Source organism: Gossypium hirsutum, chromosome A11 (genome assembly GCF_007990345.1).
Source record: "Gossypium hirsutum isolate 1008001.06 chromosome A11, Gossypium_hirsutum_v2.1, whole genome shotgun sequence".
Lineage (NCBI taxonomy): Eukaryota > Viridiplantae > Streptophyta > Magnoliopsida > Malvales > Malvaceae > Gossypium > Gossypium hirsutum.
In genome coordinates, this window is record NC_053434.1 from 108,565,776 (window position 1) to 108,579,781 (window position 14,006).

Consider the following 14,006-nt stretch of genomic DNA (forward strand, 5'->3'; position numbering starts at 1 on the left):
CTTCAACAATGGGTTTAAGCACGCTTCTACATTTAGTTTTTTTCTTAATTTATTCTTGATGATCTAATGTGATAGATCTTAATTTATTAAATTTTATATGAGAGATTTAGAGTTATGATATTTTTTCTTTGTGATTTTCTCGACAAACATTTCTTGTCACAAATATTCTTAATGCGAAAAAAGAAAATTAGCCTACCAAATTACATGATAAAAGAATATTTTTTTATGGAATAATATGTCGCTAAAAATAGTTCAATGGTTTTTTTTAGAGCACCATTCCTCACCTCTTAAAATTATAATAATAATTATATTTTTAATTATTTTAAAAGTTGTTCATTAATTTATGACGTGTTTCTAAAATTCATTAATTTATATTGAATTATAAATTCTGAATGCCTCAAATACAAATCGTATAATAAATTTAAATTTCTTTTTATTTCTTCACTTGAGATAAATATTTTTTCTTCTAAATAATGCATAATGCATGGGTGTAGTTTACCTAAAGAAAAATAAGGGTCTATTTGTTTGGAAGGAAAAAAATTTCTGGAAAAGGTTTTCAGGCTTTTTCGTTATTTGTTTGATTGAAAATATTTTCCCAAAGCAAAATCAATTACAAAACACGGGAAAAAGAACCCTTAATTTTAGAAAATGTCTTACCGTTTCAGGAAAATTAGAAGAGCACAGATTTTCTTTTGTTTCAGTTCCACCATTAAAAATGACCATTTCTTCTCTTCTCTTCTATTCCCCTTTCTTCTTTCTTCTTTGTTTCCGCTGCGAAAGGGTACCTTCAAATATTTATTAAATGCAATTGTATCTCCCAAGTTCAAATTTTTTATTCAAACTTCCATGCCTTTTTGTTTATCTTCTGTAGTTACTTATTCATGTAGAGTTTGCAGAAAGTTTCGTGTTCTAGCTCGTTTTTCTACTTCATGTGCTCTAAATACAGTAGATTACTTCAAAGAAATCGATACCCATGTTTCCAGCTATCCTGAATTACGACGGAGGATGCAGAGTTATGCTATCTCAGGTGACTTTAGCAATGCTTTCTCTACTCTAAATTTGATGAAAAACATTGATGGGAAACCAACTGTGTATGATTGTAATGCTTTGATGTACTTTTACTTGAAGTCTAAGAACGCGTGTTGGCAAGAGTTGGTAGAAATGTATACCGGGATGAAGAGATTTGGTCCTCCACCAGTTGCATCCACTTTTAATACCCTTCTTAATGGAATGTTACTTCTTGGTGATCTGAAACATGCAATTTTTATTGTTGAAGAGATGTATAGAAATCATTTTGTTCCTATACTGCTTTGATTTATGGGTTCTGTAGAGAAGGCCTGTAAGATAATGTTTTTCAATGGCTGGATTTCGTGCCAAGTAATGGTTGTAAGCCTAATGTGATTACGTACACCATAATTGTTAAGTTTCTTTTTGATAATGGGAAGTTTGAGGAGGCTATGGACTTCGTCAGTAAGATGGAAAGGGAGGGTTGTAACCCTGATCTACTTACTTATAATATCATTGTAACCCTGATCTTCTTACTTATAATGTCATTCTTCGTGAGCTTTGCCATAGAGATAGACTAGATGACATTTCTGAGTTAATTCAGGTGATGGATCAAAGAGGTCTTTCTCCGGATTCATATTCATATGCTGCTTTGTGTGGAGGCCTGCTCAAAATAGGAAAAGTAGGGGATGCATTTGAACTATTGCTTGATATATTTTCCAATAGAACTGCGGATGTTGCTGTCTATAATATTTACTTCCAATGTTTATGTCAAGAGAATAAATCAAGAGAAGCATTGTCTCAGTTGAAGCGCAAGATGAAAGTTGGCTTTAAGCCAAACAATGTGTCGTATAATACTATCTTGAGTGGTTTTTGTAAAGAAAAAAATATTAATGAAGCCGTGGAGCTTCTGTACCATTTTGAGTGGGATGTGAATGGGTCTGATGCGGTCACTTTCAATTCAATTTTTTCTACTGCATGCAGGCTAGGAAACTCTGCAATAATCCAAAGGATCTTGTATCATATGAGGTATGAAGACATGAAGCTTAATATTTTCAAATGGTTCAAATGGTAGTGCAAGGCTTTCAACCTGATGACGTAACTCTAGGGATCCTTAGCCAAGCAGTTTCAAATGGTTCGATGAAGAGATTTCCTAAAGTCGCTAAAGTTCTAGATTGGGTGTAAGTAATGACTTTCAGAAAGAAACAGATCAAAAGACAATAGCTGGCTGATTTATTTAGTTTTTGAAGTTTCTTTTCATATGATTGCTTGAAGCAAATTATGGCTCGCTTGGTCTTTTCTAAGAACATTTATGAAGATTTAAGCCTGAATCAGGTATGAAAAGTTCTTAATCAATGGCCAAAAGAAGATACTTTTTATTGAATTTATGTGTTGATGTTTTTTCACCAGAGAAAAGACACGTAAATCATTAATATTGAGAATCAACCTCACATGTTTTCTCTTGTTCTCGTGTGCAGTGGAAGGGGGAAAGTCCTTGCTTTCGGGAGCATCGATTTTATTATGAAGGTATAATAAAATGACACTTATGCTTGAATTGGAAGCTTCAGTACTGTTACTCTCGAGTCATTACTGTATGGATCCCACCGATCAGATCAACTTATCTGTTCACTTTGCTCGAAACCTAGTAGATATAATCAGCTTCTGATCTATTTTGTGAAACTCAGTTCAAGCAGAAAGCTTCAGCAGCTTCAGCCTTCAAATCTGTTCTTGGGAAAGCAGCAGAACAGTAGGATGTGGTAAGCACAAATGTCTCCTTGGACGGTTTTGGTATGCATTTAAGTCCTAACCTTTATCTTTTGGAGTATGTAGCCTGACAAACTACAGCAACTGAGGGAGAGGATGACCAAAAGTGCGAGACCTTTTCCGGGATTCCAATTCCACAATTATAGTAACCATACCATCAGTAAGACCTTGATTTCACTTTCTTGTCGACATGGTGCAACTTTTAACGTTGTGGCTACCTTTCTCTGTGTACTGATCAATCAAATATTTGTGCCGTTTTTAGATTAAAATATCTTCTTAGCTTGTTGACTAGGTACTGTACTTGTAGCTGAGTTGGAAGATAGTTAGCAAGACTCTTTGGCAGCTATTTTGCCTGTAGAACTACTAACAATGCATTATTATTATTTGCATAATTCTCCAAAACACTTTAACGACCTTCATGTTGGGCTGGCTTTATCAAACAAAACCAAGTAGAATGAAGTTTAATTTTTAATTATGCAAATAAGGTGAAAGAAATTTATTGTCCAAAACCAAGTAGCTGGTTTGCAATGTTTGAACTTTATTGTCCAGGGTTTTTGTTTCTCAAAGGCAACTAGGACGTTTTGGTAAAAGAAATTGCTAGCTTTATTTCACAAGTTTTCTAATAAATTTGATGGTGTATCATTTTTTGGGACTTGAATTTGGTAACTGATACTACATTGGGGCTTGAATTTATTATTGATCCACTAAGTTAGACAATTGTTCTTACATTCGAGCTTGAACTAAGCAATTATTTTTGTTTTAAGGCTTGAATTTTTGTTTTGTCCAAGTTAAATCCCAAAACATGGCAATGGTTCCTATATAATGGTTTAAAATTTTTGTCTAACTTTTTTAGAGTAATATAAGAATTTGGCAACTTGTACATGCTTGATATTAAATATAAATTTATTAATATATATAATAAACTCAATTAAATAATGAAAAAATAATAAATTCTTAAATACATATTTTTTTTAATTTAAAACAGTTTTTCTGGAAATTATTTTCAAGAAATCTGCCAAACAACAGAAAATATTTTACACAGATTTAACCAAACACCAGAAAAGTAAATCATTTTCAAAAAAGTAAATCATTTTTCAGAAAATATTCTACTGGTAAACAAACGGAACCTAAAAGTGAAAAAGAATTTCCAGAATCCACTTATTCTTTTATTTATTTATTATAAAAGATTTATGTTTGATGCATCGGAAAATATACAATTTTAATGATAGCGTATGTTCAAAACTTTATTAATGTGAAAAAGCTAAGTTTCGTTTATACACATCCTTAGAATTTTCGTAAGGTAGTTGAGATCAATAAAAATCATGGCTGCCAGTTTGCGAGATTTTCATTAATCTCACCTACCTCGCGAAAATTCAAAGGATGAGTATGATTCAAACTTAGATATTAATTTCTTTTATATGCAAAATATTTTGTTTTTCAACATTACAGAAACCAGAAATTTAATTACTTATACGTTAGAAAAACAAACACCAGAAATTTTATTAAGACAGCCATCAAAATTAACAGCAGCATTTGCTCTCACATTATTCGGCATTTGTAGCACATAATTCAACAGCAAGAACTGTGTTAGTGCTAACTATCAATAACTGAAGCAAGTAAGGGATTGAAGCCATTGCCGCAGTCAACAAAATCATATCTAATAGTAAGGTGGCCTTGAGCATGACCTACTCCATCAGTGTCCAATCGGTTGAAAACTCCCACATCCAAATCTAACCCTCCATTGCTGCATCTGTCTACAATCCTCACTATTTCTTGAGCTCCAGTCCTTGAGTTTCTTACCCTCAGGCACCTCCCACAAGCAGCCGGGAAAGAAGGACCAACGGGGCCACAAAAGGCAGTCCAACCATACTTACTCCTCCATGAATATGGCTTGTTAGCATCCCATGTAGAGCAATAGGCACTCACTGCCATCAAATCCCATCCATTTTGCTCTGGATTATAGAAATGGTAAGTAGATCTCACAGTCGCTCCTTCTCCTGTAGGGGGAGGGGGGCCACTTCTGCAATTGCTCTGGCAATTTTTTTCCGGTGAACAGTAATCATCGGTGTTCCCACACCATCCATACTGACTGCAACATAAGTTGTTGGGGCATAAGGCCCCACCAGCTTGCCGACCGCATTGCTCGCCCATTGTTGCTCCTAGTAAGCTAACCAAAAATACAAACAGCATCACAAACTTTACTTTATCCATTTCTTTTCTTCTTTTTTTGAAGGGGTGGATTTAGTATACTCTGCTTATAATTTTGTCAGGGTTTTATACTAAGTTATGTTCGTGTTATTATTACCAAAATGACCTTAGAACTCAGATTAGCAGACGTCATATTTTAAATATATATATATTAAGATAACATCATGGAATGGTGATTGTTGGGGGAGTGTTTTGTCAAGGCATGTGTGGGCGGCGGCTACAAATAAATGCTAATGAAGAAGATAAGGCCAAAGAGATTAGCCGCCTCAGTTCATTTTTTCATTAGCATGTGAGGTGCTTAATGGTTTTTATCGGATAAACTACATATAAGATGATTAAATTATTAGAAAAATTATATTTTGGTTAATCAATTTTATAAGGTTAAAAATAGTTATTTAATTATTTAAATTTTTTTATTTAATTCGTTGGAATGTTAAAATTTTCTTTTTAAAATTGATTAGTAAGTTCTAAACGACGATTCGATGATTTGTATGATAAATAAATACTTATCAATAAGTAGAAGAACATTTCTTAAATTTTAGTTGATCTGAAAATTAGTGTAGGAGATTAGAGAAGAAAAATGTTTAGATTTTAGTTCGTAGATTTGTAATATTCAATGATATTTTATAAAAAAACTGAACTATAAAAGATAATGGGAATGAGAACTTTCGATTTGTGCAAGCGGTGCAAATAAAGAAGGTCATATAGCAATGATTTTAATAACTTGGTGACTTATATAAAAACTTTCAAGTAGTTTGATAACTATTTTGTAACTTTTTAAAATTGAATAACTATAAAGTTATTAATAATTTAGTAACACTTTCCTTCTTAAAAAAGAGTGGAAGAATTGAGTAGTTGATATTTGAATTGTAAATTTAATCTGCCAATCAAGATTTCAAACTAACGAAAATCTTTTATCACTAAATTAATAATTTGATTGATGGTTATTTAAAAGAGTTATAAAATACAAGTAATTTAACATTTGATTATGTTTGGTGAAGATTTAGAGTGTTTAATTAGATTTTTAATAAACATTTATAATTTTAGATTTTACAAATTATTTTTTAGATAAATATATTAATTGAGATTTTATGTATAATTATTTTTTTTTAAATTGTCAAATAGTGTTTAAGAAACATAAAACAAAGATAATTTTATCTAATTAAAGTTGAAAAATCTAAATCTAAAGATAGTTTTTGTCTAAATAAAGTCCAAAAGCTCAAAGTACAAATTGATTATAACCAATTTCTATGTCCACCAATTTAATTTCAATTTGAAAAATTAAAAAAAACTGAATATTCTGATTCAATTAAAAGACCGAACTAATTTCACCCCTAATCCCAATATGGTAAAAGGTAGTTGGATTTGAAAAAGAAAGCAAAGGACAAGATTTATTAAGTTGCTTTTATCTTGTTTAAGATGTAAGACAAGATTGGGGGCAAGACAAGGCATGGAATCTCACATATAGTTGATCCAATTCACGGTTGGCCCATAAAAAATAAAATAAAATAAAAAATAAAACACCACCCCAATCATTTGGTTGTTTGTCTAAACTCTAAAGATGTACTTTCCAGACAAAACGTTACAATTAGGTTTCTCCCGAATGAACCCAAAAACTAGAATTATTTCTTACCCAATGTCATTAATTTTAGGAGGATTTTCTTTGTAAAATTATAACCATTTTAATCAAAATGCTCTTAAATTTTTTAATGAAGTGGAGAATGTATTAATCCTAAATTTTAAATAAATAAATAAAATCGTAAATACAAATAATATTAAATAAAGGGTCGAACTTTCTTCATCTTCTTAACTTATCTCGTTAGTTAAAAATAGATTAAATATAAAATTAATATCCGAATTTGTTCACTTCTTCTAGATTGGTATCTATAATTTTTTTTTGTCCCAGTTTAGTACTCGAACTTTTTTCATCTACTAGTTTGGTAACTGAGACTAACGACGTTAATTTTTTGCTGACATGGCAGCACTGACCAATCACACACTACCATGTGGCATCCTATTTGGCAGTACTGGCCACTCATGTGATGCCACATGGACTGCTTTTGAAGATCCTTTTCTTTTTTATTTTCCCTCTTTTTCTTTTTTTCTTTTTCCTATCCTAGCTGCCCTGCATTTATACGCTGCTGCTAGGCCACTGTCTGACCTCCTCCAGTGAGCTCTACGACCAACCGGGACAATTATATTTTTTGTGGTGTTTTCCACTTCGTATAAATTAAATTGGTATTTAGATTTTGAGTAGAATTATAGAGACAAATAGATAAGTTTTTTTAGGATTTGATATAAAAATATTTTTTTAATATTTAAATAAAAAAACGTTTAGACAAAACATTGATTTCAAAGTTAAATAATATTAAAATTTTAAAAATTCTAAGTTTTTAATAAAAATTAAGAATAATATTTGATATACTGCTAGTGCAGTTTTTAGATTTCAGAAATAGAATTAGAAAGTTGACAAATATAATACAGTAAAATATTAAAAAAATAAATATTTAAGAAAACACGTGACAATTATTTAAAGTTATTGGATCAAAGAGGTACCGGAGGTTGAACTCACCATGGTCAATGACCAAAGTAGATTTTTGAACCGGTAGAAAAGGGTCATCTCTGTCTGAGACCAGGGATGCACTACAAAAATGACCGTCCTTACTGCCCCTGATGAACTCAGATTTAGGAGAAATCTGGTATGGCGCTTCAATAGGATTATTTACAGTGATGGAAAGGAATAGTCAGTATATATACTCCATTAAAATGTGTAAAGATGCAAAGAAGAGGAAATGTGATTTTTGATAGACGATAGGTTTTATATTTCTTCAGTTTTTCTTTTAGATTTTGCTTGCTTAGGATTTTACCAGTACTTTCATGACAGTTATTAGGACAGCAGTTGAGTATATATTTTTTATAAGTGTACCACATCTCCTCTTTAAACGCATTTTGATTTTATCTAAAAAAAAATAAACTTAAACTACAAACAACGAAAATAAATAATGAGTATATATTATGTATTAAATAAATAATATATGAATAGGAATCTGATTTGTCAACATATTTTACAAAAATTTATAGAAGTGATTCTGGTTGAATAAATTGAAACTTAAACTCTAGATAATAAAAATAAATAATGAGTATATAAAAATGTAAAACATGTATGGCGATTATCATACTTGTGTCCGTGTATAAATTAAATGAATAATGAAAGTAAATTTTTTTAGATTTTGAGTAGAATTATAGTGAAAATTAGATAAACCCATTTAGAATCTGATAAAAAAATAATTTCTAATATTTAACATTTTTAAAAAATTATTTAGACAAAACACCAATTTCAAACTAAATAATATTAAAACTTTTAAAAATACAAGTTTTAACAAAAAATAATATTTAAAATAAAAGATGAAAAAAAGAGAGCAACGATTTCAAGCCAAATCTAAAACATATATTTTTGTTTTTTAAACGCAGCAATAATAAAAATTGAAAAACGTTTAGTTTCAAATAATTTATCTAGTGTTTAATTAAATAAGAGTTTTAATATTTCAAAATAGTTAAATTTAAAATTTTATAAGAGGCATATTTGTAATTTTAAAATAGGTACTTTTATATATAATAAATAGATAGATAAATATGATAGATTCTCACAAGAAATTCCAGCCAATAGGTTCTTTCAAGATAATTATAATTGGATATGATGGAGACATCAAGTTGACGGTCAACTCTAATATAAGTGTCTGGATATTGAATTTGCTATATAATATAAATATGATATATTGGACTTAAATCTGTTCCCTATAGCTATTTATTACTGCTTTTTCATGTCTACAGCAAGAGGAAGCATTTCTTTTTAGAGGAAAGATGGCTGAGCAGCATCAGGGTGTTGAGATTCCTAGAGTGAAACTTGGAACTCGAGGACTTGAGGTATGATGTTTTTCCTTCTCTCAGACTAGCTTATGTTCTTTTCAACTTCTTGTTCACTTCAAACCATGCTTGAACTCCTTATTAACTCCATCCGAACTCAAGATCAATTTCTTGTTCAAAAAGTATTTTGCTGTCTCATTTCATTTCTGCTGTAAAATCTATTATTTCGTAGGTTTCCAAGTTGGGGTTTGGCTGTCTGGGGCTTAGCGCATTTTACAATGATCCAGTGCCTGATGAGGTTGGCATCTCCATCATCAAGCATGCATTCGCCAGAGGAATCACATTCTTTGATACATCAGATATCTATGGACCCCAAACTAATGAAATATTGGTTGGAAAGGTAGCACATTTGCAAAAATTCCAATATAGTTTATTCTGTAGCTTTTTAGTTTAATTGCAAGTTGCAACAACATATTTTATAATGATCCCATGAGTAAAAACCAATCTCTTTTCAGGCATTGAAGCAACTACCACGAGAGAAGGTATAATTGGCCACAAAATTTGGTATTGTCAAGACGGATCCTGCAGCTGGTGCTGTAATAAATGGTACCGCTGGATATGTCCGCGCCTCGGTCGAGGCTAGCCTGAAGCGCCTTGATGTCGATTACATTGATCTCTACTACCAGCACAGGGTCGACACTAAAACACCAATAGAGGATACTGTAAGTGCTGTAATTCAACACAAGCATCCTTTATTTTTTTATGGTTTAAATGCTCAATATATGTAGGAAATATGATGTTAAGCAGCTTTTCTTAATTCAATCGTAGATGGGAGAACTGAAGAAGTTGGTAGAAGAGGGGAAGATAAAGTACATAGGTTTGTCAGAAGCTAGCCCTGAAACTATAAGGAGGGCACATGTTGTTCATCCCGTCAGTGCCCTACAAATGGAATGGTCGCTTTGGAGTCGTGATATCGAGAACGAAATAATCCCCCTGTGCAGGTTTCCTCAAAAACCCCATACTGGTTTCGTTGAAAAGTAGTATACTGAATCATTAAAAGTATAAGTTGCCTGGAATTTGAACTTTGGTTTTTGATGTTCTGTCCATCCTATTTCTTATTGTAGTGAAGGTGACTATATCCTATGTTACCTGTTGTTTAGAATTGTTTTCTTTCTTTTACTTCTCAAATTAAAGCAAAAGGGAATGCTTAAGTAGTTTAATGTGTCCCCATATGTAGGGAACTTGGGATTGGAATAGTTCCATATAGCCCTCTCGGTCGTGGTTTCGTCGGTGGCAGGATCGTTGCGGAAAGTGTGCCTGCAAATAGTTATCTGGTATGGAAACTCAATTGTTTATTGCTTTAATCTATACTTGATTTGCATAGAAACAATCCTTCTAATTGGTAGCTTTTTTTTTTTTTCTTTTTGTACTTGTTTCCAACCTCTTCAAGACATTTCACCCAAGGTTTCAAGGAGAAAACTTGGAGAGGAACAAGAAATTGTATTTGCAAATAGAGAAGTTGGCTCAAAAGCATGGATGTACTCCTTCACAACTAGCACTTGCTTGGGTTCTTCATCAAGGGGATGATGTAGCACCCATTCCCGGTGAGTCACTTTCCCTATTTTCAACATCCAATTTGCTTCTTTGATATCAGATAATACAGATCTTTCAAGTACATCACAGCAGAATGATTTGCCTATAATATTGTATAAATACACATCTTGTATGAGCCTTGTTTTTCTGATGTTGCATTAGAAATATGATTTTTGACCCTTCTTGTGGGAACAACCAAGATAAAAAATCTCGATAGCAACATCAATGCTCTACGACTGAAGCTCACAGAAGAAGATTTAAAAGAGATTACTGCCGTGGTTCCTTTAAATGAGATAGCTGGGTCCAGGACACTAGATAGATTGAGGCACCTAACATGGAAATTTGCTAATACACTCACAAAGGAGAAGAAGACTGGAAGTTAAAAGTACCACTGATTGCGAAATCCGCAGCAGAATATTATGATGCTCATAGCCCATGGGCTCTCCAGCCACTGAAGCTATTGAAGGATTAGAAGTATAAATAGAGGGTTCATTGAACCCGAAGTCAGTTCAGCATTACCAAAAATAAAATCAAATAAGCAAGCTAGTTACCGTTGAATGCTTGCAACTGTATGGTTCTTTTAAGAATATGTTTGCTAAGAGCAATGATTAAGATGCTAGTTTAAGAACAACTTATTGCAACTATATAGTTATTGTATCTACACATATCAGGTCATTTCATAAACCTGAAACAGTACATCAAAATACACTGATATTCGTATATTGGAATATTTTCAAAATATATAATGTTCCAATATTTTCAAATGAAAAGTTATATAACAAAAAATTATGTCACTTAATTATTAAAAGTTGTTCTTATTTATAGTGATGAGTTATGTCTCTGAAATTAAAAAGTTATAGCATTTTATTGTTAATAATAAATTCTAATTATTGAAAGATACTAATAATATTCTAAAATGACATATTTTTATATGTTTACATATATATTTTGAGTACGATCATACTAATTTGGGTTGTTTATGGTTTTTTATCTTGTAGGGGCTAAATTGACGGCAAAAGGGAATTTGATTGCAAAAAGCGTGAATTTAAAGATAAAATGGGTCAGCATGCAAAATAGGGAAGAAATCTTGCTGAAAATACAAAGTGTAGACTTGGGAAAAATTTTCAAAGAAGAGATTTATGAACATAAAACTTTATTTAAATTTGAATTTTATTTTTAGGATTATTGTTAGGATTATTATGATATTGTCTAGATTTAATTTCAAATTATATCTTTTAAACATTATCATCTAGAGTTTAAATAAAAATAAACCCGTTTTTTTATGTACTATAAAAAAGTTCTTCCCCTTAAGGCTATAGCCTTTTTGTTTATTTTTCAATAAAATTTCATTCCATTACACTTGTTTTTTTTTTCTCGAAAAGCATGAGCCACTAAACTCATCTAGCCAAAGGTTTTCAAGACTCCTCCAAAAGGGTTCATGAAGCTTAGGATCCGCACTTAGCCTTTTCAACGAGTATTCATCATTTATCCGCATTACAGGACTGACGGTTCCATCCATGTCCTTCCAAAAGTAATATTTTCATCCTGTGCAAGGAACAGCCGCTTTGTATGTTTTGGTAAAATTGCACAGTCAGTTCGTTAACTTTCTGCGTTAAAGGTTGTCTAGCCCAAGAGACGAAATGGCGTGGCACTCACCATTGAGAAACGATGATCTAGTGTAAGAAAGTCCCACAAAAGTGACAGTTGGCTAGAGTCAGGTTCCTCTAGATCGTAAGGTTATAACCTAAAAGGAGCTGGTGGTTATAGTCATCCTCTTCCACTATAACTAGCGTATTCGATCATGAGAAGGGTCACCTAAAAGCTGATAATTGAACTAAAGTAGGATTGAGATAACCAGAGGATAGAATCTCTCAATCTGAAAACCCCTTTTTCTCAATTTTATTTCTTTTCACAATTACGATTTCAATTTATTTAGTTTCGACTCATCCATATTTTTAATTCTGTTTTATTTTATTTTTTTCCCCAAGTTAGCTATTTTTCTTGGGCGCAGTATTTCGAGAAACAAGAAGCTATATTGATCCAGTCCCTGAGGATTTGACCCTACATTCCTTATACTATTCTTTTCGTTATTTCTTAGAGATAGGTTATTTTTGGTGCTTTCAACGGCACACCAAATTTTTGTGCCTTTGTCAGGGATTGGCAACATACTAATCTTGTTTCTTTTTCTTATAACAAGATCGGCTCCAAGAATTATTACTTTTGATTCAGAAATAGAAAAGATTGCGAGAGCTAATCACAAGCAAACAAATCTACGAAAAAAGCAGTCAAAGGTGGTAGGAACTCATAGTAACCCACTGCCAGAAATAGAAGCAGGCGATGAAGTTGTGTCTAGGGATAAGAAAAACCCTACCTCAAACAGTGGAAAACAAAAGAATAAGAGTCAATCCCCCGAAAGAAGTGTCTAACGTTAAGGTTAACGTAAACCCAAATCCAACACAACAACCTATGGCTCAAACAATTTGGAAAATAGCTAAAGCTCCTGCAAAACAATGTCGTTATGCATTACGTATCCTACTATGGATACTAATTTTGAACTTAAGTCAGGATTAATCTAGTTGCTGTCGACTTTTCATGGATTACAAAATGAAAATCCACACAAACATCTAAAAGAATTTAGTATGGTTTGTCTTAGTATGAAACCTCATGGCATAACTAAGGATCAAATAAATTACGTGCTTTCTTTTTTTCCCTAGCAGACTCTACTAGGGAATGATTATTTTATCTACCTCATGAATCTATCACAACCTGGACTGATCTTTCCCGTTTATTTCCCAGCAGAGTTTTCCCAGCATCGTACACAGCCAAGCTAAAGAGGGAAATTGTTAGGATAAGGCAAAAGGATGTGGAGTCTGTTTACAACTATTGGAAGTGATTTAAAGAAGTTGTGTGCAAGTTGCCCACAACATGGGATAACAGAATAGTCTCTTCTTTAATACTTCTATGAGGGCTTGAAGCACATGGAAATGAATATGATAGATGCCGACAATAGAAGGGCATTGGTCAACATGACCCAATAACAGGCAAGGGACTTGATATCTATGATGGTTGCAAATACTTAGCAATTTTGAGCCAATCTTGAACCCACTAGAAGGGTTCACCAACTAAGTATTTCAACTTTAGAAGATAAAGTTGAAAAACTTACTAATATCATGAATTCTCTTTTTGCAGTAAAAACATGACCAACTCGACTGTGCGGAATTTGTACAGCACTTGAACATACAACTAATGTATGCCTTAGTTTGTGTGATGATACTATGGCCTATTTGGATGTTTTAGAGAACTTCTCCAAATGCGGTATAACCCTTATACTAATACATATAACCTAAGATGGAAAGACCATCCTAACTTGAGTTATGAGGTTAACCCACGGTATAACCAACCATACCAAAACTTGTTTCCACAACAAACGCAAGATTCAGATATCTCCGTAGAAACCATGGTAAATAAATTAGCAGCTAATGTACTTGAATTCCAACAGCAAATACAACGACAAACTGTTATTTTTAAAAGAAAACAGAGGATTTTCAAAAGAGAACAGTGGATTTTCAACA

The 14,006-nt window shown here is 32.4% G+C and overlaps 1 protein-coding gene, 1 long non-coding RNA gene and 1 pseudogene across 4 annotated transcripts; 2 read left to right on the forward strand and 1 right to left on the reverse strand.

The window, feature by feature from the left end:
* Window positions 1-473: 473 nt before the first annotated feature.
* LOC107889119 (uncharacterized) lies at window positions 474-3,380 on the forward strand. Of its 3 annotated transcripts, XR_005905011.1 has the most exons (4): window positions 479-1,027; window positions 1,990-2,340; window positions 2,484-2,762; window positions 2,836-3,380. It is a non-coding gene; the product is annotated as an uncharacterized lncRNA (long non-coding RNA). The 3 variants fall into 3 exon arrangements; XR_005905010.1 differs by having other exon boundaries at window positions 474-1,027; window positions 1,129-2,340; window positions 2,484-3,380; XR_001681648.2 differs by having other exon boundaries at window positions 480-2,340.
* Window positions 3,381-4,244: 864 nt separating this feature from the next.
* Window positions 4,245-5,026, reverse strand: LOC107889107 (pathogenesis-related protein PR-4). The gene has a single exon (XM_016813433.2). It carries the CDS (start codon window positions 4,978-4,980, stop codon window positions 4,363-4,365), a length of 618 nt encoding a protein of 205 aa, XP_016668922.1. The 5' UTR covers window positions 4,981-5,026; the 3' UTR covers window positions 4,245-4,362.
* A 3,710-nt stretch (window positions 5,027-8,736) lies between these two features.
* Window positions 8,737-11,154, forward strand: LOC107889091 (perakine reductase-like; annotated as a pseudogene).
* Window positions 11,155-14,006: the final 2,852 nt, after the last annotated feature.

Bases quoted from the DNA above. Each gene is read 5' to 3' on its own strand.
- LOC107889107 (XM_016813433.2), bottom strand. From the start codon at position 4,980: ATGGATAAAGTAAAGTTTGTGATGCTGTTTGTATTTTTGGTTAGCTTA.